Here is a 25792-nt window from a genome sequence, read left to right as displayed (position 1 = left end):
TTGGATTTTAGTATCTACCACAGGTTTTTGCTCTGTTTTTGTCACCTGTTACCTTTGTCACCTAAAATAAAATATTTATTTTTAAATAGGGGTGTGCTTAATTAAAGTTATTAATTAATAACTTTGGTCCGTTCACAAAATTAGAATGAAAATAATACCTTGGAATTAAAAATAAGAAATATTAAATAATACAAATGGAAATAGGAAGCCCTTAACATTAGCATTGTAAAATGTGAAAAGACCCAAGTGAATAACTCTATTTTCGTCCTGTTGAAAGGTGCCAAAATGCCTTTCTTTCGAGGATTCGATTTCCCAGTTGGGAGAGCTCCGGCACAAGGATACGGACAATTGCTTGAAAGCTGGATCTTTTTATTTTTCAGGAAGGCAGAGAACAGCGAGAAGTCTGGGCTAGCTGGGCTAGCTAGCTTCTTATGGTAAGTCCCTGTTTTTTTATACCCTTTTCTCCCTTTGTAAGTTGATTTTGTGTGAATGTTTGTATTTGTGCCTAATGTTTCAAATCCTGTTTGAGTTTGTCTTTATTCCCGCCGGAGGGCAAATTCCGCGGGGTGTGGAAGGCAAATTCCGCGGGGTGTGGCCAGATTGTATTATTGGTTTTCTCTAATCTCTTTTAGCTTTAAGATAGTTTTTCATATATGTTCTGTGGCAATCTCCTGTCTGTCCCTTTTGTAATTTATATTTTGTGCCTTTTGTCTGTTTGTTTTGCTTATTTGGTATGTCCGGTGTTTGTAAGGGTTTTCTGAATTATCTTTTGTTTCCTTCTTTCTATTTGTCTAGTTTTCTTAATTACTCAGGCTTTTGTCTATAGGGATTCTTTAATACTTTTTATTTGATTCCTTTTCCTATGTTAGTTTGTTTTCTGGCTGGCCTGATGTCCCCCTTGGGCTTTTCCTGTTTTTTGTGACATTACTGCCTTCGTGAAATTCCCTTTCCACAGTCCTTTCTTAAGCTGTGCTAAGGAAGGAGCTTATTTCAGTTCCAAAATCAATTGATCCATAACATGGGCACTGCCACAGAAAGGAGGAAGAAAAATGGAACTCAGTATCGATTGCACATACGCTGCAATTTGCACCAGTGGCTGCCATGATGACTTAAGATGAACTATAAAGAAGTAAGCAATCCTGAAAGCAGAAAGACTTACAGAAACAGAAAGACTTACAGAGCTATTAGATTTGGGTTACCAAAATCTGGATCATCACTAGACGCCAACGAAGAGATACAGAAAATTCCAGAGGTATCTGGTAATCAACTTTTGCAGCCCTAGTTTTTGCAGTGACATGAGCACCTTTAACAGGACTAGGAAGGCAAGTATCATTCTGGCCCAGGTTCAAATTGTGGACCATTTTAAGAGCTGCCCCATGAAGAGCACACGTAGCTGAATTACAATAAGCCAACCATAAAAGTTACCAGCATATGAAAGACTGCAGTTTGTTCTCTCTCTCTCCCCCCTCCCCCCACATCTCTTCCAAGGACACATCTGGTTTATCATCAATGTGGCGGTTCAAGGCCAAAATTAGATATTCCCCAAACCTCAAATCTGATTCCTAAGGGAGAGTGCAATCACATTTAGAACTAGTGTATTTCACCCAAATTTAGTTCCCAGATCAGTCACAACTCCATTAAAAATCTCTGTCTTGTCTCTATCTACTTTCAACTTATTCTTCCGCATACAATCCTTTACGATTTGGTTTGCGGGTGAGAGAGGATTACAAGGAGTTGGTCTGCCAGAATTGTTGAGATGTTACTTGGCCTTGTAGTGAAATTAAACTCTCAGAGGAGAAGAATAGAAATATATCAAACCTTGCGCTTCCAGTAAAGGAATTGAGCATCACCACCATATTGGCGGCCACTAGCTCCAAACATGAAATTCTTTTCGATAGTTTCTTATAGATACTAAATAATTCAAGAAATGAGAAAGCCAGGGTTCAGGTTTGCAGTATCAAGTTTTGATAATGCTAGAGAAGTAGGAGATCCAAATTTCCCCTAACTGCCTGTGATTTCGATCTTCCTCATGCATTTTCAGATACTATCATCTATGTTGTACAAAGGAGGCGAGAGACCTAGCAACATCAACACTGTAGCACCTTTGTCTCTATCTCAGTTTAACTCATGCATCAGGTTGACCAAGGCAGTTTTCATGTCATACCTAGATCTAAAACCATTCTAGAAATAATCCATTTCCTCTAAAAGCACACCTGAAATTCCTTGGTTTGCAAATCTACATCTGTGGGAAATTACATCAAGTGCACATAGGTTTCCCATCTGCAGATTAGCTTTTATGGACAAATTTAACAATTAAGGGTTGAAGTCTTGGTGAAATAAAACTATCTTCAATGATCTGCTAAAGCAGTGGCCCCCAACCTTTTTTGTGTCACGGCCCGGTACCAGCATCACAAAATGATCCGCGGCCCGGTACCGGCATCAGCACGCATGACAAGGCAAGGCGAGCCGAGCGACTGGCCAGCCAGCTGTCCCGCTTCTCCCCGCCACCTTCAACTCCTCCTTTGTACCTTTGTTGATGGGCTTCGCTTCGGGACGGCTTCGGGACGGTCGCTCGGCTTGCCTTGCCTTGGGTGCTGAAAGAATCCTCGCGCCTTAGTTTCATTCGAAGCCCTCTCCCTTCGATGAAACTAAGGCACGAGGATTCCTTCAGGACCCAAACACTGCTTTCCAACTGGAAAAGCTCACCCGGAAGCACTTTCTCATCAAACAAGATGGCGGCTCCCAGAAAACTGGCGGCCCGGTAGGAAATGTTCCGCGGACCGGTACCGGTCCGTGGACCGGTGGTTGGGGACCCCTGTGCTAAAGGACATGATGGAGGGGCCATTGCAAACTTCTGAGAGTAAAGAGTGTGGGTTGCCACGGAGGCTAATTTATTTTATTGATTCTGCCCAACTCCAAATGCCTGAGTAGCTCACAATACAATAAAAAGATAAAATATAATAACAATTAACAACAAATTAAAGATAGAATAACAGAATAACTGAGCTGGAAGAGACCTTGGGTGTCTTCTAGTCTAGAAAGCCTCTTGGATTGGAGCACCCACAATTTCTGGAGGCAGGTTGTTCCACTGATAAATTGTCCCCACCATCAGGAAATTTCTCCTTAGTTCTAGGCTAGTTCTCTCTTTGGTTAGTTTCCATCCATTGTTTCTTGTCCTGCCCTCAGGTGCTTTGGAGAATAGGTTGACACACACACCCTCTTCTTTGAGGCAACCCCTTGGATATTAAGATGGTGAATCCAATCAACAACAACAACAGAGACCAGCAAAAGGTTTTAATCACCCTGGTCCAAAGCCTGGGAAATCTTTCGTACTCTCCAGATTGCAGGAGGAACTTAATTCCAAAGGACAGATATCAGGAGAGAGAAAGCATACCTACTGGCATATCAACCCTATTGTTTCATATTGGCTAAACAGATACTATATGATATTAGGGCCTATACTATGGAAGACATAATCAGCACCTTGATTGGCTTTTGGAAACAGACTGATATGATGTAGACCAGGGGTCACCAAACTTTTGGACCTCAGGGACTACCAAACTCATAATTTTAAATCCCGTGGACCACTGATATGAATTTTGACTGACGGTGGCTTCCTGACATTGGTGGGATAGTCGGTCCCATATTCCAGAGCTTCAGCAGTCACATGACTGGCCCTTTGGTCATCCCAGAGCAGCTGTTCCTTCACCCAGTGTCAGCTGGTGCTCCATTCAAAATCCAAGAAAGAAATACTTAGGCTCCTTTAATCGGAGAAAAGGTATCTTTTACTGGAAATCAAGTGATAGCAACAAAAGAATTCTGAATCTGAGAAAATAGGCGCCTAAATCACATATACAAAGTAATGGCAACGTTCCCACCCCCAATAGTTCAATTGGTTCATCCAATTAAAAGTTGTGTATATTATCATGTGGGCATCTCCAGGTGGTGATGAGGCTTCTGTCCGTTGACCTTGACATAGTTTGATAAAAAGTTGCAGCTGCGCATAGCATACAATAGAAACCGAAGCAAGAATGTACCACCACGCCCAGTTTATACAGTTCTAGTTTGTAATACCTCCAGCTCACTTCTCATAACCATTCTCCCCCTCCTCCCCCCCCCCTTACTTATGACAGCCAAAAGATGCAAAGCAAAGGGAGAAAATCTTGAAGGCTGACACCCGGGTGCACTGGCCTGCCATGGACTGGAGGAGCAAACTGTTCTTTTAATGTTCTTTTAAAGAACATGTTCTTTAAAATGTTCTTTTAATTCTTTCAAGGTTCAGAATTATACTACATATAAATTGTTTTAAAAAGAAAGTTGCAACCACTATAAATTAATGATCTGTCAACGCAACCTTAGGCTTTCTTTGTAATAAGCTCATTTCATATTTTCATTATTACTTTCTCTCCTGTCAATCCCCACCTCACCCAGCACATGTGCACATGCACGCACGTACGCACACACATACACACACACAAAGTTTTTTGCAAGAGATATCAGATAACCCCTGCCAGAAGATTACTCATACTTTCTCCATTATATATAATAAAGACACTGATTTCCCAAATGTGTGCCAGCCACATTTCTGGACCTTATAGAATTACACATCCATTCCCTATTGTTCCTAAAGAATGCCCTCAGGTTAAGCTCAAATCCTGGAAGCAACATCCGTGCAGAATTCTTAGCAGCATCACAAATGGGCTTTGCCACTGCAATCTTCCAGTATTTATTTATGCTTCCCAATGTAATCAACAACCCTCAAATTCTCAGGCAGTTCCTCATCCATGGGCAAATCAGGAGCAACCCTGCTGTTGCTTCTTCAGTCACAGTCAGCTAGGCATTGCCCCTCAATAAATCTATTTTCTTCTATTTTGTCAAAAAGGGTCAAAGCAATACCTATCTCGGTTTTGGAAGATGAAGTGTAGCACTATGTCATACTTGTTTCCATAGTTAGTTAATTTAAATATATGCAAGCATAATGGCACGATCAATCAAATCTCAGCATAAGTGCCGTAAGTGCCACTAAATATGTTCTGTAATATCACCTCCTAGCCCTGTAATGTTGGGTTAGGTGACTAGGAAAATCAGTCTGTCCTTGTCTCTCACCCTTTGGGGAGACAGATCAATTTAACAGGAATCAAAATATCTTTTTTAAAAAGAAAATTAGTTTTAAAACTGCCAGCTTCAGAATCAATCATTGTTGCACCAAGTCTGGGTCTGAAGAATGAATGAAGGTCCTCTCCTAGAAGTCCTCTCCATCTACAATTATAACTCTGCCTCCTGCCTTGTGGAGGGAAACTTGATAATTACTGCTGCCCACACTAATCTTCTGGTGATGCGTTCATCTTACATCTTCCCTCTAATGCCAGCATGTGTGTGAGAGAGAGCTCCAACACAACCTTTATTGTTTTTCTGGCAGATTAAAACTTAAAAATTACACTGATCAAATATGTTCTGTAATATCACTTCCTAGCCCTGTAATGTTGGGTTAGGTGACTAGGAAAATCAGTCCTTGTCTCTCACCCTTTGGGGAGACAGATCAATTTAACAGGAATCAATATATATTTTTTTAAAAGAAAATTAGTTTTAAAAAGTCTTTTTGGTTTTACATAAATGCAAATTAAACTCTGATTGGCAAAGGGGATAAAGCATGGAATTCAGATTACAGGTCACAATTGAAAGGCTGTTTTATAAAAACAAAATAAAGAATAATGACTTCCTTCCTTCCTCTAATATGCCATGCAATGCTATCCCTTTTTTTTTAATTTGATGGCAAGAGATATCCACTAAAGATGTCTTTCAAAAGTCCTTTAAACAAAACCATGAATATCCCACGGGAAAGATACCAAATGGACAGGGTTTTTTAATAGGCTATATATAGCATCTTTTTATCTGGAAGAGACAGCTTCATATTAAAAGTCTTTTTCTGGAAGCACAGCTGTTTTAAGAAGTACATTTTGAGCACCTTTCTTGCTAAACAAAAGTTTAGCAGGATGATTACTATATCCTAAGACATTAATTGTCCAATATTAATATTCTGCCAATCTATTCGCATTCTAAGTTTTGCAGTATACTTATAAGATATATAAAATGTATGTATGGATCTCTAAAATAATAATTGAACCAGATTTTTGGTTAATGTAATTTTATATTGTATACTTTCTCTTTTAAAAATGACAACTTATTAGATACACACCACAGAAAATACTGGAACCATGGATACATTTATTTATTTTTGCACTGTGCTGAATTGATCCTTTGACTTTGCTAATGCTCAACCATCACCCACTACTTGAGGTTGTGTCTGCATAACTCACCAGATTAACACGTCATTGGCTAGTTTGTAGTTCAGGGTAAATGTGCATACTGAGGCTAGTGGATTAATTCGAAAAGCCAAGCTGAGTGCAATCTACAATCTAGAAACTTGCCTGATTTGGTCGCTGCCAGGTTACTTAGCAGATGCCTTCTGGAACTCGGACTTGGTGGAAGGAGAATGTCAGCAGATGCTTCATTCTAATGAGAAACTACTCCAGCAAAACCCCAGGAGGAAATTCTGTTTTGACGCACTAATTGCTTGTGTGTGTAATTACAACCGATGTAGGTGGGAAAAGAAATTGAGGTATTAATTCGCTGTCATGGCACTGAAGTGGGGGGGGAGAGACACACCAAAAAAACCCGGTCAGCAGAGAAGCTCAATGTCATCTGCTAGCTCCACCACGGGATTTCTAATGACTCTCCGCCGGACGATTTTGTGGAGGGACTGTAGTTAAAACATTTCCACTCCAGCGGCTCCAGTTACTCCAACTCCTCCCTTCTCCGCCCCCGGCACCTGATGAGGATGCGCAAGCACAATGAAAGCCGCCGCGAAGTTTACTACCCCGTGGAAGGAAACACTTCACGTCTCGTCAGAAAAACGAATCCTTTCTCCACAAACCAATCCTTCCAGCGGGGACGAAGTACAACCCTGGCCGCCTACCCGCCCACCCACCCCACTCCAACACACACACACGCGTCTCCTCGGTCTCCTACGGCGCCGAGGCCTTCTTTAGCCGCCGGGAGACCGCCCAGGAGGTGTGGCTTGGAGCCTGTCTCCAGCGGCGGGGTGTTTTTTTCTTCTTCTTTTTGGTAGCCGAAGCTGAGCGACGGGACTGGTTTTGCTGGGTTTTATGCCCCTCGGCCTGAGACGAGGCGAGCCGCTGAGGGCGAAACTCGGACTGCAAAGCCGAGTGGAGGACTCTGGCGAGCGGTGCCGTCCAAAGGACGGCGAGCAACAAGTGTCCCCAGCTGAGCGGTGTACGAAGTTTGAAGAGGGTTCGGGTCCTTCGGCTGCCTGAGAGCACGTGGCCCCGGCCCCTGGGAGGCGGGCGGCTTGCGGAGGAGCCAGAGAGTCTGTTTCGGATGCCCTCGTCCGCTACTGAAGGAAGAAGAAACCAGGGAGCCCTCGAGGAGATGCGCTGACGGGAGTGCGAGAGAAGTGAAGTGGCCGCAGCGGGGTGAGTCACGAAAGCGAAGAGAGGAGGAGGAGGAGGACGACGAGACGGAAGCGGCCCTGACGTTTCTTCGTTGCCTCGCTTCCCGCAGCCGAAATGCTCCCTTCTCGCTGTCGGTGAAAGCCCGGGAGAGACCCCTTCTTTTAGGATTGCTCGCGGGCTTGGGGCACCGGTTCCCAGGGAGGAAAAGCGACGCGCGCGCTTGACGCCCGGGGAGAATCCACTCCGGACTTGGGAAGGGCGAGGAGCAAGCGCCGCCGAAACAACGTGTAATGGGGGAAAACCCTGCACATCCTGGCTCTGCTGGCAAGGCCATCATCTCCTAAGAGCGATGGTGGCGGCGGCGTTGGCGGCTTCATCAAGGACCACAGCAAGAGCACCAACTCCGCTCCAAGGGACCCGGCGACGTAGCAGGAGGAACGGGCCCCGGCCATTGTCTGCCAAGGTAAGGGCAAAACCTTTCCCTCCGTGATTTCGGCGGCGCCTCGTCTTGTATTTATGAGTTTGTTTGGCGACCGGAGAAAGGAGCAGTTGGTGTCCGGGCATGTTGGAGAGGATAGGAAAACAAAACAAAACAACCGCCGAAACGATGCGGCCGTGTTGTTTTTTTCAAGAGGGCTCGCCTTCAAGTGGCTTTCCGTGGGTTTCCTGACTACGCGCAGAGATGCTCGCCCGCACGCCCCAACAATCCTGTTTGGGCGGTTTGATGTTTTCCTCCGCCGCTCCCTTGACCACGAAAGGAGACTTGAATTGTGCGTGGAAAATTTTGAATATGGCTCGTGGGTATGGCGTCGAAAAGATCAAGGGGGACTTTGCTCCCCTTGGGGTTTCTCGACTGCCGAGTGTAAGAGGCCAGCGGGGCTGCTTTAGTTTTAAGAGGGGTCGGTGATAGTCTTGGTCTCCCGGGTTTTCTTTTTCCATTTCAGACCTTTTGTTTACTTATTTTCATGCCTTATTTGCAAGCTCACGCCTGGTTGGATTTGGTTGATAAGATTACATTCTACATGTTCTCTGGAGTGTAGAATTTATACAAGAACTAAAGAGAAAGAGAATTTGACAGTTTTGGTAAAATCTGGATAATTTCATCGCAGAAATATGTTGACCCAGGACTGTTGAAGTACTGTGCAAAGAAGTGAAAAGGCTGTTGGCTTTCAGTTTATGTTCTACCTTGCATAGGTGCAAGACTAGAGAAGCTGTTCTGATTTTTCTGAGTATCCTTGAGCCCATGTCCAATTGATATTTGGTAATTTACTCTCTAAATATGGGGAAATAAAGGGTTTCATTATTGGTGTAAAGAAATTGAACTGTTTGGAAGAAATAACAAGCCATCTTCAGTTTTGGTTTTTCTTAAGGTTTAAATGTTTCCTCTTGCTCTGGCATCAGAGCATGGATTACAAATTGTTTGGATGCTCACAAAATAAGCTAGAAAATGTCAATGATCACTAGATGGTGTTTTATTTGCTGTCATCTAGTGGTCATCTGGATGTTTGCAGCCTGTTCCCAAGCACACAATTGTCCTTTAAAAAATTACTTTGTCTTTCTCTGTCTCCTTGGACTTAACTAATTAATTTCACAATGTTTTGTAATTCTGAGGACCAATGAATCTTGACTAAGTTTACATAGTATTTGGTTTGATATTTTCACAAAATAATGATTTAGCTATAATGAGTACACACATGTCAGTTCTGTAAATATTCACATAATGTTCTTCAAGAATAATTTTGCACATATAAAAATTACACACTGGTAACTATTTAGTACACAACCCCCAAATCATTCTTACTCCAAAGAGTAAAACCTACTTAGCATTCTCTTTGACTGACCTCCATATAATCATTAGACTACATAACTACAGATTATTAACTCATGGATTCAGCAGTGTTAAACAGAATCCACTCGGCAAGAATACATTGTCGAGGACAATTTACCAGATAAGAAAACCCCTTTGACACAAATTGCAAAAAAAAAATATGTGCTGAAGTAATCATGATGATGCATTTTTACTCTTCTCTGAATCCCTCTGCCCCAAAAGCTTCCAAAGTAGCTAACACAAAACAACCATGATCCAAGGAAAAGAGTTGGAACATAGAAAAGAGAGAACTTGTTAGCTTTGGCTTTAGAGCTTAGTTAAAAACTCTTATCAAATGGAATGAAAGCTGTTTGGAGTGCCTTGATGGGACATTAATCATAACTTGGAGAGGCAGGCAGTCTCTAAACTGAAATTTGTATGCTGATAAAACAATGCTAGCTTTGGGAATATTTTCCATATGTAGAAAATCATGGTATTACCTAAGCATAGGACATTTTTTGCACCGAATATGTGGATTGTTTTACAATAGTTGAGGGATGGAAAAGTGACAGAACGCAAGTAGAAAGATGTTTTATAAAAACTGCTTGACATGCCAATACACCAAGAAATAATAGGCCTTCCTCTTTTCTTAAAGAACTTTCTATCACATGCTGGAAAAATGGTCATGTAATCACATCAGATGTCACAATGCATGCAGGAGAAAAATCAGTTGGTGGATTATGATCCGGGGAGCAAGGAAAAAGTGAAAACTGAAATAGATACTGATATCAAAGATATAGCAGGTTAGACTTGATACAAACTAGTAAGGTTTAAAATACAGATACTGTTTTCCATTATGAATTTAACATTGGTAACTATAAAAAAAAATTATTTTTTTTAAAAAGGGCACAGTAAAATGAGTGAATGGTAGATACTATAATGTTCCAAATCTGAATGATAGTCCAAATGTATATACAGGTAGCTTGAAGTATTTGTATATTCAAATGCAGGAATGGGAGTTTAAAGGTAGATTATCATTTTGAAATGTTTAGAAAGCTTTCGTTTTTAAAAAACAAATCCTGACAAAATTGATTCATATCAGTTCCAATATAACAGTTGAAGTCATGCATTTTTAATGGCATGGACTAAAAATGAAACTAAAATTAGATGCGTATGACTATATTCAACATCATAAACTTAACATTGATTCCACTCTACTTTTTAAGCTGTTTCTGAGGGTGGGGAAAGTATTTACTTTTTTTTTTTTTGTTTAATCAGAATTCTGAATGTTTTAAGCGTTCATTGTGAATGCATTAGTTAAAGTCAAAGCCATAAGGAATACACTGTAATAAAATGTGAGAATCTAACTTAATATACATTTCCTCCACAGTCGGGGATTGTTCAGGTCCCCCTGGTCAACATGGGATGGCTTGAGAATGACAACATACAGACTGGAATACATACAGAATTTAGCGGGCAGATCAGCACGTACAGCTCTATCTCTAGATGTTTTGAATACTCAGGTTGCTATCAAATGCATAAATAGGGCCATTGAGGCATGACTTTCAATACGATAGGGATGGAAGGATGAGCTTGGTTTATTTATTCAGTTTAAATGGTGCCCATTCACATGAGATCCTGAGCAGCTAAAAAGCAGTTAAAAAGAATTTAATAACATCACATTGTGCTTGGAGTGACTCATAAACTGCATCATCTCATCCCTGACAGCCAGCATCTTGAAGAACCTGGTCTTCAACGCCTTACAAATGATCAACAGAGTTGGGACCATCCAAATCTTGGGATGATAGTGTTTTATTCCATAGAACAAATACTGCAAAAAAGAAGCCACGCTTCCTGGGCCCCATCAGATGTCACTGTTTGATAGATGGGACCTAAACCATGCCTACCCTGTCAGCTCTTGTAGATAATGGGTCCTGCAGATAAACCAGCCCATCCTATATCATGGAGGGCTTCATAAATGATAATCAGTAACTTGCACCTGGAAGCCCACTGGGAGTTAACAATGTAGAAATGTGACATGGTGTACCTCGTAAATACTGTATTTTTCCGTGTAGAAGATGTTTGTCTTAAAAATATTTACCTGAAAATGGAGGGGCGAGAACAATTGCCGTTCGCCCAGGGTCAGGCTGCCTGTCATGGGAGGCGTGGCCCATCCCCGTCTTCCAACTCCACCATAGATGTGGGACGAGCCTCCTGCAATGGGAAAACCGGTTGTTAAATTACCACACACACGCACACACACACACTATCAAGGTGGATCCTGGGCCCTTGTGTTGCAATGGAGAAATGGGAAATGGAGCAGCCGGCACAAGGGGGGGAGGAGGAGCAGGGAGAAGAAAGAGGGAAATTGGCCTTCTCCTTCCCTTGCACCAGCTGTTCTGTTTCCCATTTCTCCATTGCAATGCCAGCGCTGCGGAGCTTGCCCACCCACCACCATCCAGATGCCCTTACTTCTCCTGAGTATTCCTTTTGTCTACCTGATTTCCAGCTCTGTCGCATTTCTCTGTCGCATTTCTCGCCATTGTGCAGGGAAACAAGTTTGTTGGATTAAAAAAAAAAGTTCAGTCAATTCCAACTTCTCACAAAAAAATGATCTCGCAAAGTTGGAATTGATTGTTTTTTTTTAGTCCCATAAACTTTTGTTTCCTGGCACATGATGACGAGAAACGTGACAGAGTTGGAAATTTGGGTAGGCAAAGAAATGCTTGGAGGAAGCGAGGGCATCTGGGTGACAGGCACTGAAACAAGCCCATCTCTCCTAGGCCCACTGGAGGGAAGGCCAGCATCTGCCAGTAGTTAAACACAGCGGCATTCCAGCTCTGGCTGGGAAGGGGCAGCTTGCATGGGTGCTGCAGGCAGGATGCCAGCTCACTTCAGCACCCTTCCCACTTTACCCCTGGGCTGCCGCCTTATGCGCAGGCCCCACCACCGTTGCCTGAGGCAGTTTTTGTCTGATTTCTGAATTTTGGGTAAGAAGAGGGGGAGGCATCCTATACATGGGGGCATCTTATAAATGGGAAAAATACGGTACTTACATTGCTGTGTTCTGGACCAACCGTAGCTTCAGAGCACATTGCAATGATTTAGACAGAAATTGACCAATTCTGATGAAATCATAGAGAAGATAGCAAGACAATTAAGAATGGAAAGGGCTATTCGAGATTACAGGTGGCCTCAATGACCATTCATTCAACAATTGTTTGGACTTATGACAGTACTAAATCACTGGTACTTAAGATCAGTACTTGTTCTGTCTATCACAGTATCCTACAGTCACATGGGTTGTCACTTGCTGGATTCAATAGGGAAGTCAATAGGGAAGCTGGCAGGAGATCACGAATGGCAACCACATGAAATTGGGCTTAATGGTGTCATGTGATATGCTTAAAGGCAACTAGAACTGCTGGAAAGGCCATTCCTAAACAGCACGGTCTTATCACCACGTTGTTTAACAGCAGACTCAGTTGCTATTATTAACCAAAGACTACCTATACATCATTGAATCCAAGGAGGGAGGGAGCAAATATGAGAAAGATTTGGAGTATCTTTAATTAATTATGCTAGGTATAAGTTGTGTGGGCAAGGTACCTTGGTAAGTTTTCAAGATAATTGTCAAGTCCTAGAAACAAGATTCATTTAGATTTCTGGAAAGAGCCAAGGGGGACATGGATGTAATGCACAATTGGCCACATTTGCAATCCTGGTGATTCTTACTCAGGAGAATACAGGTAGTTTTCACTGCAGTTGGGACCAGCAACTCCATCACTAAGTAATGTCATAAATTGATAAATCACATGACCATGCCCAACTTACAATAGCAATCACAGCTGCAGTCATTAAATGAATCACCATGGATCATTAAGCACAATATCACATTGCCATTTGTGACTTCCTGCGAACTTCCCCATTGGCTTTGCTTGTTGGAAGCTAGTTGTTAATGTTGTTAATGGCAATCATGTGACTGCAGGATGCTGCAACCATCATAAGCGTACATCCGTTGCCGAGCGCCCAAAACAATATGACCATAGGATGCTGCAACAATTGCAACTTTAAGAACCAGTCATCTCATTGTTCAGCTGAACACTACTGTAACTTCTGGTTGCTGGATGAGTGATCCATACAGGTAATTCTCAATTTACAAGTGGTCATTTAATGACAACTTCAGGAAGGAAATTTTACAACCTGTAGAGCACTTCTGGCATAAAATATGTGTCTTCGCACACACACACCCAGCCGCCACCACAGTCACATGACCAACCACATTTCAGGTGCTTGGTAAAAGGTTCCCATTTACATATGGTTGTAGTGTTCTGCAGTCACATGACCATGATTTGTGACATTTTAAACTGGTTTCTGGCAAAAAATGCCCATTCTGGAGAATGGATTCAGACTGATGACTGTCGTAATGACTGATGACATACGATTGGGTATGGTCACATGGGTGCCTTGATTTACAACCACCAAGGAATTTCAGCTGATGGGGCCCAGAAGAAGAGCCTTTTCTGCCACGTCTCCAGCCCTTTGGAACATCCTGTTAAAGGAGGTGAGATCCGTCCCCTCTCAGTTAGCCTTCAGGAAAGCCTTAAGACCTTGCTATAGTGGCTTGGAGTCCTGAAGGAGAAGCTCACTTGGCTAGAGGTGGTTGGTGAAATAATAGAAGATACCATTGTCAGTTTTTAATTTGTTACATTTTTAAAAAAATATATAATCTTTATGTTTCTAATTGTTCTTATATTTGCATATTTTATCATTTTGTAAGCCACTCAGAGTCTCAAACCATTAGGTAATTTAATAATGAATTTTTAAGTTCACAATTTTCATAAAAATTCCAATTCCAGTCATGGCTATAAATTGAGGTAGTTCAAAACATTTAAATTTGTTTTCTTTGGGAGAACAGAAAGCCAAACATAATTCCTTTCTGTATTTGGTTTTCTTAATATGTAAGCAAATACACTATGTAAAATCACATAAGTAATTTCTGAAGAGAAATCTTACAGTTATTATGGAAGCTTAGGAACAATGTCAATCACACCACTTGTTGTAAAAATAAAAAGGTAAAAGCCATGCTTACTATAATTAGGGAGTTAAAAATAGAACTGTTGATAAAATAATGCTGTTACACAAATAAGCTAAATGTGTTATATACAATTCCCGTAACTGTACTTTAAATAAGTGTTATAACTTGAAAATAATCGAAAAGGGTTGATTAGAAAGATTAGGAGGCTCAAGTAACTCCACTATCAAGAAACACTACAGCAATTGGGCCTCTTCGATTTGTAACAAAGAAAGATAAGGAAATGTTATATTTTAGAAGGGGTCACAAGGAGACTGATAATATTTTTTTCTTTGTCACAATTTTAGAAGCTGGGTAAATGAAGATTCTAGTCCAATGAAAGAAAATGTCTTTTCAACAATACCTCGTTAGAATTTGTAGTTAGCAAGCTAACAATTTGGATTGGTTTAAGGGGGGATTGGACAGGTTCATGGAAGATCAGGCCCTGAGTGACTACTTGTTCATTATCTTCTGAATCATAAACATAATTCTTCAGTATTGTTCGTTGGGAAGCAATTAGGGAAGGGGTGGTGTTGCTAATAGTGATTATCTGTCTCCAGACCAACGTTCACTTCTCCTATTTATTCAGATGTCACTGTGTGATATAGAACAGTGAATTAAATGGATCTGTGACCCAATCTAACCATATTAAACTTCTTAGCTTGAATCAACTGTAGGATATTACAGTTAGATTTTCTTGTCAACAGTTTCTGTCCACATTATATATGTTGAAATGAATATGTAGTTCTGTTTTCATAACTCTGAAGCCGAGAGAGCATTCCCATAAGTACAAGATGATTTTTCATGGACCATATGATCCTTATTTTTGTAAAAGTGAGCTCTAACTTTAGTGCTTTAATGGTACCCTTTTGCATTTTTGGAGACGAAATACTATCCCACATCAGAAACATGTGATCATTTGTTGAATTGGTCACAGGTATATATGCATGTAGATCTACTTCTACCATAGAAATAACAAGATGAAATGATTGTCAGTGTTGAAAAAGATGTTAAATTAAATTAGTTGAAAATATATTTTTGCAGATATACTTTCTGTCCAATATTTTCAGGAAACCCGTAACTTCATTTATTGATTTGCCATAATGACAGAATTGCACAGCTTGTATTTAATGTTTCCAGTTGTTGCGGGGAGCTAATCAGTTCATTTTGAGAGCAAGCCATGGATGCTCCAACTGTCTTGAAGAGAAGGGTTATTGCTCAAACTGCTCCCTGTAATCCTTTCTTGCACCCCATGTGATTTGTTAAAACTGCCCTGATTTGGGATTGGTGCCCAAAGCTCTGTGGTTCAGCATCACATTTGCCCCCCGCCCCCCATCAGAACACCTATTTGGGGTCCAGAACGTTCTTGGAAACAAAGATGATTGAGGAGATTGTTCTTTTAATTTAAAAGTAGAATGAGGAGATGCCTTCAAGCATCCTAGAGAGGATCTCAAACCTTTCCCCTGCCTGGGCAGCTTCGCCACCTATAGGCTCTGTTGAAAGTGGGGGTGGTGGGGGGGAGGCTTTATGGCCCTTAGGACCTGCTGTAGGGAAAGACAAGCTTCTGGCCTAAGGAGAGTTTTATGGGGACTCTGATGATGGGGGGGGAGGCAATTGAGGCGACTGTAAAGAGGAGGAAATAGAGAAATTCCTGGCTGCTGCCTTCATACCAGCAGGGCCTTTTCTTCAAGACTGCTAGAGGCTGAGGCCTATCCAAGTACCTCAGGATTGGGAAATCACAAACAGGTCTGAGAGACATTTTGTACATTTTAAACAACCCCCCCCAAAAAAGAATGCCGCCTTAGAGGAATGCAGAGGTATAAATGCTGAAGCTATTTTAAAAGTTGCCAGGAATAGGGCAGAAGTTGTTGGACCAGAAGCCGAGAGACCTGGGTTTGGCTTCTCTTTTCTTTCAGTATCCGATGCTCCCTGGGTGTTATTTGGTCGGCCATGTTCTCTCAGCCCTGTTACCTTTTCAGGTTGTTGTTGGATGGGGTAAAAAAATAAACAGAGGAAGGAACACTGTGTACGCTGCCTCAGTTTCTGAAAGAAGCTGGATGCGAATAAACAAACAACAGTTGAAAAGCCTGTTTATGTCTTTTGCTCGATCCTCATTTCTCCTAGAGCACGGCTTAGAGTTGAACCTGATAATTCTTGCCCTAAGAAAATCCCCTGAGATTTTTTGATAAACTCTTGATTTCTTATCATCACAAGCAAGAACATCTTAAGACTTGGAGGTCATAAGGCTTTCTCACACTTTTAGACCACATCAGACCATCCTGTATAACTATAGAGTCAACCCAGCTAATGAATGAAAACTGTTTGGCTCTGAGTTGGATCAAGTATTCTTTCTAGTCATATTCTGGCATGTTATTTTTTGATTAAGAAAAAAAAAGGTGTAACTTGAAACCACCAGTTTTAAATATAGGCACCACTGTGTTAAGAAAAGAAAAAAAACCTCATTCCTACAGTACAGACTGACTTTACATTCACAGAATAATAGAGTTGGAAGGGACCTTCGAGGTCTTCTAGTCCAACCCCCTGCTCAAGCAGGAGATCCTGTCCCATTTCTGAGAAATGGTTGTCCAGTCATTTCTTAAAAACCTCCAGTGTTGGGAGCACCCACAACTTTTGAAGGCAAACCGTTCCACTGCTTGATTGATCTGTCAGGAAATTTCTCCTTAGTTCTAAGTTGCTTCTCTCCTGGATTAGTTTCCACCCGTTGCTTCTTGTCCTGCCCTCAAGTGCTTTGGGGAATAGCTTGACTCCCTCTTCTTTGTGGCAGCCCCTGAGATATTGGAGCACTACTATCATGTCCCTAGTTCTTCTTTTCATTAAACTTGACGTATTCCTGCAACCGTTATTATGTTTTTGCCTCCACTCCCCTAATCATCTTTGTTGCTCGCTTTCTAGAGTCACATTTTTTATATATTGTGGCGGCCAAAACTGGATGCAGTATTCCAAGTGATCTTACCAAGGCATTATAAAGGTATTAATTAACATTTCATGTGTCTTGATTCTTTGCCTCTGTTATTGAAAGGCTATTGTTGACATTAGGCACAATCTGGATTTTCTTTGAAACCAAAACAGCAGTAAGGAACAATTTTCAGTCACAGGACAGACTCCTGTAAGAAACATTTACAGAAGTTCATTTTCCCTCCATTTTCCCTCTTATCTCCATGCTGGGGTTGAAAGGAGGTGGAGCTTAGCTTCACACATTGAACAATTAGCTAGTATATTTCCCTCCAATTTAGAAACCATTTAATGGTTACAGAATATGAAGAATCCATATAAATAGAACTTAAAAATTTACTGAGGCTACTTTTATTAGTAATAAGCCTAACTAATTAGTCTAGATACTGTAGGCAACCTTTGAAATCAGAAATTACATCACTGAAGTTCAGCATCATGTTACGAATAAATGAAGATTCTTTTCATGCCTATTGTCAGAGGTGAAAAAAATGATGTAAAGTGAAATATAAGCTTAACAAATGAAAAAAGGAAGTTAAATAAAAATGCCAAGCTTCTTTTTGTATGTCACTGCCTTGAAAATAGTTCTGGGCCTTATATTGTCAAAGTAATTGTTCTTCAGTGATATTAAGCATGACTTACTGAATAAATATTTAGCAAAGAGCTCAGGAGAACACCCAAAATTTCTAAGACACCCAAACCTCAAAAACCACAGCCCCAAACTATTATTTTCGAAGCACAATGACTGAATTAGCACAAAGCCAAACAGAAACATTCTTAGTTAACTTGTTGAGCAAGCTATTTACCATGACTTTAAAGTCAGACACTGTTTACTTATGAGTTTGCATATTGTAAAATACACACTGCTGCTAAACCTACAGTGCTACTGTTGTTAATAATAGATTATGAAGTGTTGAAGTGTTTGAATGCAGTAAGATGGTTGAATAAAATGAAACATTGCTTTATAGTATATTCAGGTATGGAAAAAGTAGAATAGAAACCTCTTGAGAAACAATTAGTTCTTAACTGAGCTCCCAATATAATTGGGCTGGTTGGATTTATTTATTTATTTCAAAGAGTAATGAAATTTTATGAAATGATTTCATCATCAATCAGTTATAATGTAAATTTTAGGCAGACATGAATAAAATGTTAGTGTGCGTAATGAATGATTCTACAGTCAAGAATTTATTTATGAAAACATATTAAGCTAGGCTTTATTCCAGGCTAGACAGCATATGAGAAAGAAGTTTATCTTAAACAATTTATGGCTCCTCCTATCAGAGAGAAAAGCTAAACAAAAGGCAAAAGCAAACCACAACATATTAGGAGAAAATCAAAATCCCAATTCACAGGTCTGCTAGACAAATGTCAAAAGGAGGTTCTGAATCTCTTCTTCAACTGTTCCTGTAAGCAGCCAAAGCCAAGTTGGATAACTGAGCAATGTGCACAGTATATAATCAAAGAATATTTGAATTAGCATGCTGTTTTTTAAGTTGAGCAAAAGATTAAAACGAATTCAGAAAAGAGAATCAAACAACTAGTTATCCAGTTGAAATAAGTTGAAAAATGTACTATTTTTATGGGGACATAGAATTAGAACTAGTTTGCTTGGTACCTTCAAACTGGAAGTTCCTAATTTTAAGAAAACGTTAAGTTTTCAGTTCAAATTCAAATTTTAAATTTCCTATTAAAGATATATTTTATAAATATTTAACATATTTATAATCCAGAATATCCTGCAGCTTTTGAAATCAGCAATACAATGCAGAAATTTCATACTTTTCTTCAGTTCCTCAGTTTCCTCCTATAGTGAGATTGAAAAATATGTTCTATCCAAGAGGACAGAATTTTATTGTTAACCTGACATTTAAGCATAGCATGCGAATGGACCAAGGCAATGAAGTTTCATTTTTCTGACTTCTGTAAAACTTATTGAGTATCTCAATTAAATTCTGAAGTGTACAGGTCCTGCAGTTACTTTCAGATGAAGTTTCCCAACCATTGAATTAGCCTTTTAAATATGAATGTTATCCCGCAGTCCCAAGTATCATGTTTAATATATTTCTGCATTATGGAATTTTAAGAAGCATAATCAACAATAAACTGATAGGTTATGCTTGTGTGATGAGCCAGTGGCTTTTAAAAATAGAATCATAGGGTGGAAGGGACTTTGAAGTCTTCTAATCCAACCCCCTGCTCAAGGCAGTAGCCCTTACACTATCTTGGAGAAATGGTTCTCCAATATTTTCTTGAAAATCTCCAGTGATGGAGCACCCACAAATCTAGGAGACAAACTGTTCCATAATAAATTGCTCTCACTATCAGGAAATTCCTCCTTAGTTCCAGAATACATCTCCCTCTGATGAGCTTTCTCCCATTGCTTCTTGTCCTGCCTTCCGGTGCCTTGGAGAATAAATCGATCCCCTTTTCCCTGTGCCAACGCTTCAGATATTAATAAATATCATAAATAAAATAGTTTGGGAAGAGGTAATAATTGGGTACTTGGTAAGGGCAGAGTTTGTCATAATTTTTGAGTTAAGATCAAGAAACAAAAATAATTATAGGTATCTTGTGGTAAGGAAAATTCTTTGAATATTATTGTACCTTAACATTTATAATGGATAATGAAAAGAATTCTGCAAGGAAAGTATGTAAGAGCCCGCAAATAATAAATAAGTAAGTTTCCAGTGTACCTCACCCTCAAAAGGAAGACCTAACAATTTTTTCTCCTCTCTTCCTCCAAATGTTCAGTGCAAACAAAGCATTTTAACCATAGAATTTGGGAGTGAGATATATATTTATACAGGTATGCATAGAATATTATCGTAAAATTTAATTCGTTACAAAAAATGTTAAAAAGTTTGAAATTTGAGGAATGAGAAGCAGCAGGAGAAATCTGTCACTATTTTCTTCTTGGAATGCCAATGTTTTTATCTTATTAAAATCATCATGAGGTTTTAACAAAAAAGAAAAAGCAGCACAAATCCTTTTTTTCTGTCTTTCCCCACTGCTGAGAGAATAGCAATTCCTATTTCTTTTCAAAAAGAATGCCTTGCTTGTGCCAAAGGATTTTGTATTTGCTGAACCAGCAGAAATGACTGAAGAGATTTGAGCTGAAACTTGTGGGTATTGATTAAAGTTGATAACTTTGTTGATACTCTAGGTAGTTGATTTGTTATGTAATTATGTTATAATCAGTGTAAGATGTATTGTTTACAAACTAATCCTTCTACAGCTTAAAATGTTCTAATCTAAACATCATGAAGTGGTTTTGAAGAAATTGGTTTTTTTAGAGCAAAACTTCAATTCGTTTCTACTAAAAATAATTATGAAATGGTATTGATTTGTTGTTCAGTTGCTAGGCCGTGTATGTCTCTTTGTGACCACAGCATGCCAGCCTTCCTGGCCTGCACTGTCTTGCAGAGTTTGACTAAGTTTATGTATCTAATCATCTCATCCTTTGCCGTTCTTTTCTCCTTTTGCCTTCATTCCCAAGAACAGGGTCTTCCAGTGAGTCTTTCCTTCTCATTATGTGGCTATAGTATTTGAGCTTCAATTTCAGTTCTATTCCTTCCAAAGAACAGTCAGGGTTTATTTTCTTTAGAGTTGACCGATTTGATCTCCTTGCAGTCTAAGGGACTCTCAAGAGTCTTCTTCAACATCACAATTCAAAAGCATCAATTCTTAGGTGCTCAGCCTTCCTTATAGTCAAAATCTTGCAGTCATACATTACTAGTGGGAAAACCATAGCTTTGACTACACTGACATCTTTGTTAGCAAGCTGATGTCTTCGTTTTTAATATGCTGTCTAGATTTGCCATAGCTTTTCTCTCAAGGAGCAGGCATCTTTTAATATCATGGCTGAAGTCACTGTCTGCAGTGATCTTGGAGCCCAAGAGAATAAAATCTATCACCACTTCCATTTCTTCCCTTCTATTTGCTAGGAAATGATGGAATCAGATGACATGGTCTTTTTTAATGTTGAGTTTCAAGCCAGCTTTTGCACTTTTCTCTTTCACCCTCATCAAGAGACATTTTAGTTCCTCTTCAAACTTGACAGCTTGTGGACTTCAACTCCCAGAATTCCTCTTCCAGTAATGGAGGAATTCTGGGAGTTGAAGTCCAAAGTCTTAAACTTGCCAATTTTGAAGAGCCTTGCTCTTCACTGTCTGCCATTAGAATTAGAATGGTATTGAAGCAACTCTTAATTAAAGCCAGTGGCAGTTTATTCCCAGTTTTTTTAGAAGAAGAAAGTAGAAAATTGTTTTCATGCATTGTTACTTCTTCCTATAGTTGAAGGTACCTTAGCTTTCAGAATTACAGACAATGAAAGCATAGATTATAGAAGATTATAGAATCTATGAAAGCATAGATTATAGAAAGCTACCTTTCTATTCTGAGAATGGAGATGCTCGGCAAATACTGCTGAGGTTAAATCCATCTTGAGCTGTGGAATGCACTTGGGCTGATAATGCTCTCTATGTATAGCATGGTTTCATATTCATTGGAACCAGAATTGTGGCAAGCTGAAGTTTAGATTGATTGTGGAATGACACCTATGCCTCTTCTTGCAATCAGAGTTAGGGAAATAATTCAGGGGTTTATCAGACTTTTTAATGGGCTGGATAGAGGCCAGTAAAGTGAAATTGACACTTAGGACCAACCAGTTACCAACCAGTGTTAGAGAATTCCTACTAACTTTTCTCGTTTACATTTGGTTTTATGTACAGGAGAAAAGTATGTAAAATGAATATGCTATATTAAAAGATTTATTTTGTATTTCAGAAGTTTACTTGTGAGAGCAAGAGAACGATTCCACGACAGCCTCCATTTTCATTTCTAGATTGGGAGTTGGTTTTGTGAGGAGCTCTAACTATTACACAATTAAATATCTGTCTTAGTATCAAAGAAAGATTATACATTTGCTATTGGTCTTTCTGTGTTATGTTGAATTTGAGTTTCTCTTAAATGGTCTTACCTAGAAGGCAGATCATAAATATTTTTGTTTTAAAAAATATAACTGATAATTAGCATAATTCAAGACTTGTTTTTCAAAATCCCTTCCATGTTACATAAAACTCTACTAATAATCACACACTAGTATTTTAGCTATGCTGCTAGTTTGAACTGTTTTCAGTTTTGGAATGTGGGTAGTATCCTAATTCCTTTTTTAATTGATAGAATTTTAAACTGGAAGGATTGCATTTTAAACCTCAAATGAATAGTGTTATAGAAGTATAAAGATAAATAAACTCCTACCGTACATCACATGAATGAATTAGATCCCCTCTGATGTCTGAACCATTTTGACAGCTTCCAGAGCCTCTCCTATTCTCACTGCTGAAATTCAACTGCAAATCATATCTTAAAATTTACAGCTTTTAAAAACATTAAGTTATTCTTTGGGGAAGAATTTTCTGGATATTTTCGAAGCTTGCGTATCTACCGACAGTATTGATGATACTGTCCTGTTCATTGTGGCTTTCGGGGGTGGGTGGGGAGAGAAGTGAAGCCTTTCAGCACTGAAACATGGTCCAATGTTACAGTTAAAATTAATTTTATGTAAACTGATTTTTGCTCCATAACCAATTCCAGGATTTTTGAGCATGTAATATGCCTTATTAGTGAGAGAAAAATGGTGGGCCAAGCCGATTTTTAAATTGCTTAAAACTGTTTAGTAGCTAGCTTTTCTCTTTTACATGAGCATGTTTCTTGCAGGGAGGGATCTTAAGTGATCTCAATTCTTTTGTTCATAGACTTCCACTGACTTTTTTGTATTGTGGAATACAGGTAGTCCTTGATTAGTGACCACAATTGGGATTAGCAACTTGGTTATTAAGTGAGGAGGCAGTGAAACCACCCCTGTGCTTACTTGAGCTTTCTTTGCTTTCCAGCCAGTTACTTTTTCATCGCTGTTATAACTGCAAATGCTAAATGAGGTAGTTGCTAAATGAGGAATATTCTGTTGAAATATTAAATAAATATTCTGTTGGAAGATGAGATCTCAATTTGCCAAGCTTTTTATTCTACTATGTTACTATCTATGCAAATCTTGTTATATTAATAAGTATTTTTCTGATTTAAATGTTTTCCAGATATGAGACATGATTGTTGGACGCAGAAGATTAAAATTGCTGGGAATTCTGATGATGGTAAATTTCTTTATATACGTCATTGTGGAAGTCTCAAAAAATAGTGGCCAAGAGAAAAATTCAAAACGACAAGTTATACTCCCAAGGAGCAGATTTTGGAGAAAGTATATTCCTCACAAGGCATATTGGAATAAACAGCAACAGAAGTTGGAACACTTATACAATCCTATTTTTGCATTGCTTTTCAATATGACTGTGGAAGAAAGGCTATCTTCCAATAATAGCTTTTTGAACTCCTGTGATCCTGATCCATCTATATCCTCAGATCTTAAAGATTTTGAAGACTTACCAGATAGGTTTAAAGACTTTTTTCATTATTTAAGATGTAGAAATTATTCATTATTAGTAGATCAGCCACACAAGTGCAAGCATAAACCTTTTTTGCTTCTGGCTATTAAATCACTCATACCACATTTTGATAGAAGGCAAGCAATCCGGGAATCTTGGGGGAAGGAAATTAAATTAGGAGACATAACTGTTGTGAGAGTTTTCCTATTAGGTCAAATTCCTCCTGAAGATAACTATCCCAATCTGTCAGGTATGTTGAAATTTGAGAGCGAAACCCACCAAGACATACTTCTGTGGAACTACAGAGATACTTTCTTCAACTTGACTCTGAAAGAGGTACTGTTTCTAAAATGGGTCAGTAACACTTGCCCAGAAGCTCAGTTTATTTTCAAGGGAGATGATGATGTTTTTGTGAATACCCATCAGATCCTGGATTACTTGAAGAGTTTAACTAAAGAAAAAGCCAAAGACTTGTTCGTAGGTGATGTTATCCGTGATGCTGGACCTCATCGTGATACCAATGTGAAATACTATATCCCACACAGTATTTATGAAGGTTCTTATCCTCCATACGCAGGAGGTGGCGGATTTCTTTATTCTGGTGATCTGGCATTAAGATTAGCTAACATATCTGACCAAGTCCTTCTTTATCCTATCGATGATGTGTACATTGGCATGTGCCTTCAGAGACTTGGGCTTTCTCCAGAAAAACACAAAGGCTTCAAAACATTTGACATTGAAGAGAAACAAAGGGGCAATATTTGCTCCTATACAAACCTAATGTTAGTCCACAACCGGAATCCTCAAGAAATGATTAAAATCTGGACGAACTTGCAAGATCCACAGTTAAGTTGTTAAATATGTATGTGTCCAAAAATTATTCCTAAATTTCAGTTTAAATTTTTTGGCTAAATGGTAAGCATACTATCTTAAATTGGTGGCTTGTTTTGTAAACCAAAATTAGCTAGTAACATTGTCTAGTACTTCTAAAAGTGAGATTACAACCACAAGTGTGCACATCAGAAAATATGGCATGAAAATATTCTCATTATAGTTCTGTCCTAAGATTTTGAAAAATTAAAGCTTTCCAAAGTTGTGATGAACGTAATTTTAAAGATTGATTAGTCAAATTATATTCAATAAATCTTAGTCTGATACTGTAATTAAGTTATGATAGATTCCATCATCTTTTTTGAGATGAGAAATTAGCTCAGACTCTTTATTTTCCCAACTTAAGTTCCATAATAACTTAAATAATACCATAATTAAAGGGGGGGTTTTGCAGCTTAGTTTCCCTCCTTCGAGTCCAAATTGCTTTATCAGTTCACTGAATAATATTTTAGTTGATGATGGTAGAAACATCTCTAATATGGGACTGTGCATTTAAAAGGTCAAATTTAATGTCAGTGAGAATCTCATGAAAATGGTGATAATTGAGGTACCAATTTAAAAAAAATCCTTAAGGTTATTGAGTCTACTTCAGAAGAAATAGATTCTAAAAGTCTCAAATCACTATGTTGCTATATCTTCATATGTGTTATATCTGACAATTCAAACAGCATTTGCTGTCTTTGTATATGTAGAAGTGCCTGTATTTATTGTTTAAATGGAAGACCAAAATATTTTCTTAAAAATATTTAAGAAACATTTGTAAAGCACTGTCACTCATATTTAAATAAAAGAGTATGCTATTTTAAATGTGTTCAAATGCGAAATGTTAAATAAAATTGTTTTTGAATTTGAAAAAAAAGTAATTTGTGTACATTGCGGTGTTTCTATAATATGCCCAGAAAATTCAAAATACTTCAGTGCTTGGCAACTGCTTTTGACTAACAGAGCAGTTTAAAAAAATGAAACTTCCACATATCAGAGCTCTGTAAGGGCTTGCTCTATTGCATAAAGAAAACAAAATGACAACTCTAATTTTTATGTTTTTATCATATTCCTAGGGCGGTTGTGGGGAAAATGGGAGGGGAGAGCACTTTTGATCCCTGAATGAAAAGCAGAATGGAAATCAAATGAATAT

General features: G+C 39.1%; 1 protein-coding gene across 4 annotated transcripts; it reads left to right on the top strand.

Moving 5' to 3' along the window:
* Window positions 1-385: 385 nt before the first annotated feature.
* Window positions 386-25516, top strand: B3GNT2 (UDP-GlcNAc:betaGal beta-1,3-N-acetylglucosaminyltransferase 2). 4 transcript variants are annotated; one of them, XM_087938754.1, is made up of 3 exons: window positions 7006-7935; window positions 17267-17342; window positions 23422-25516. In XM_087938754.1, the coding sequence occupies exon 3, from the start codon at window positions 23431-23433 to the stop codon at window positions 24622-24624; it is 1194 nt and encodes a 397-aa protein (XP_087794880.1). In that variant the 5' UTR covers window positions 7006-7935; window positions 17267-17342; window positions 23422-23430; the 3' UTR covers window positions 24625-25516. The 4 variants fall into 4 exon arrangements, with proteins under 4 accessions (XP_087794965.1, XP_087794880.1, XP_026568604.1 ...); XM_087938839.1 differs by lacking the exons at window positions 7006-7935; window positions 17267-17342 and adding an exon at window positions 386-434; XM_026712819.2 differs by lacking the exon at window positions 17267-17342.
* Window positions 25517-25792: the final 276 nt, after the last annotated feature.

Source organism: Pseudonaja textilis, chromosome 1 (assembly GCF_049901715.1).
Source record: "Pseudonaja textilis isolate UNSWEBS1 chromosome 1, rPseTex1.2, whole genome shotgun sequence".
In the NCBI taxonomy this organism is placed as follows: domain Eukaryota; kingdom Metazoa; phylum Chordata; class Lepidosauria; order Squamata; family Elapidae; genus Pseudonaja; species Pseudonaja textilis.
This window is presented reverse-complemented; position numbering and strand designations above follow the sequence as displayed.

Excerpts from the sequence above, each read along its gene's own strand:
- B3GNT2 (XM_087938839.1), top strand. The coding sequence starts at position 23,431 with ATGATTGTTGGACGCAGAAGATTAAAATTGCTGGGAATTCTGATGATG.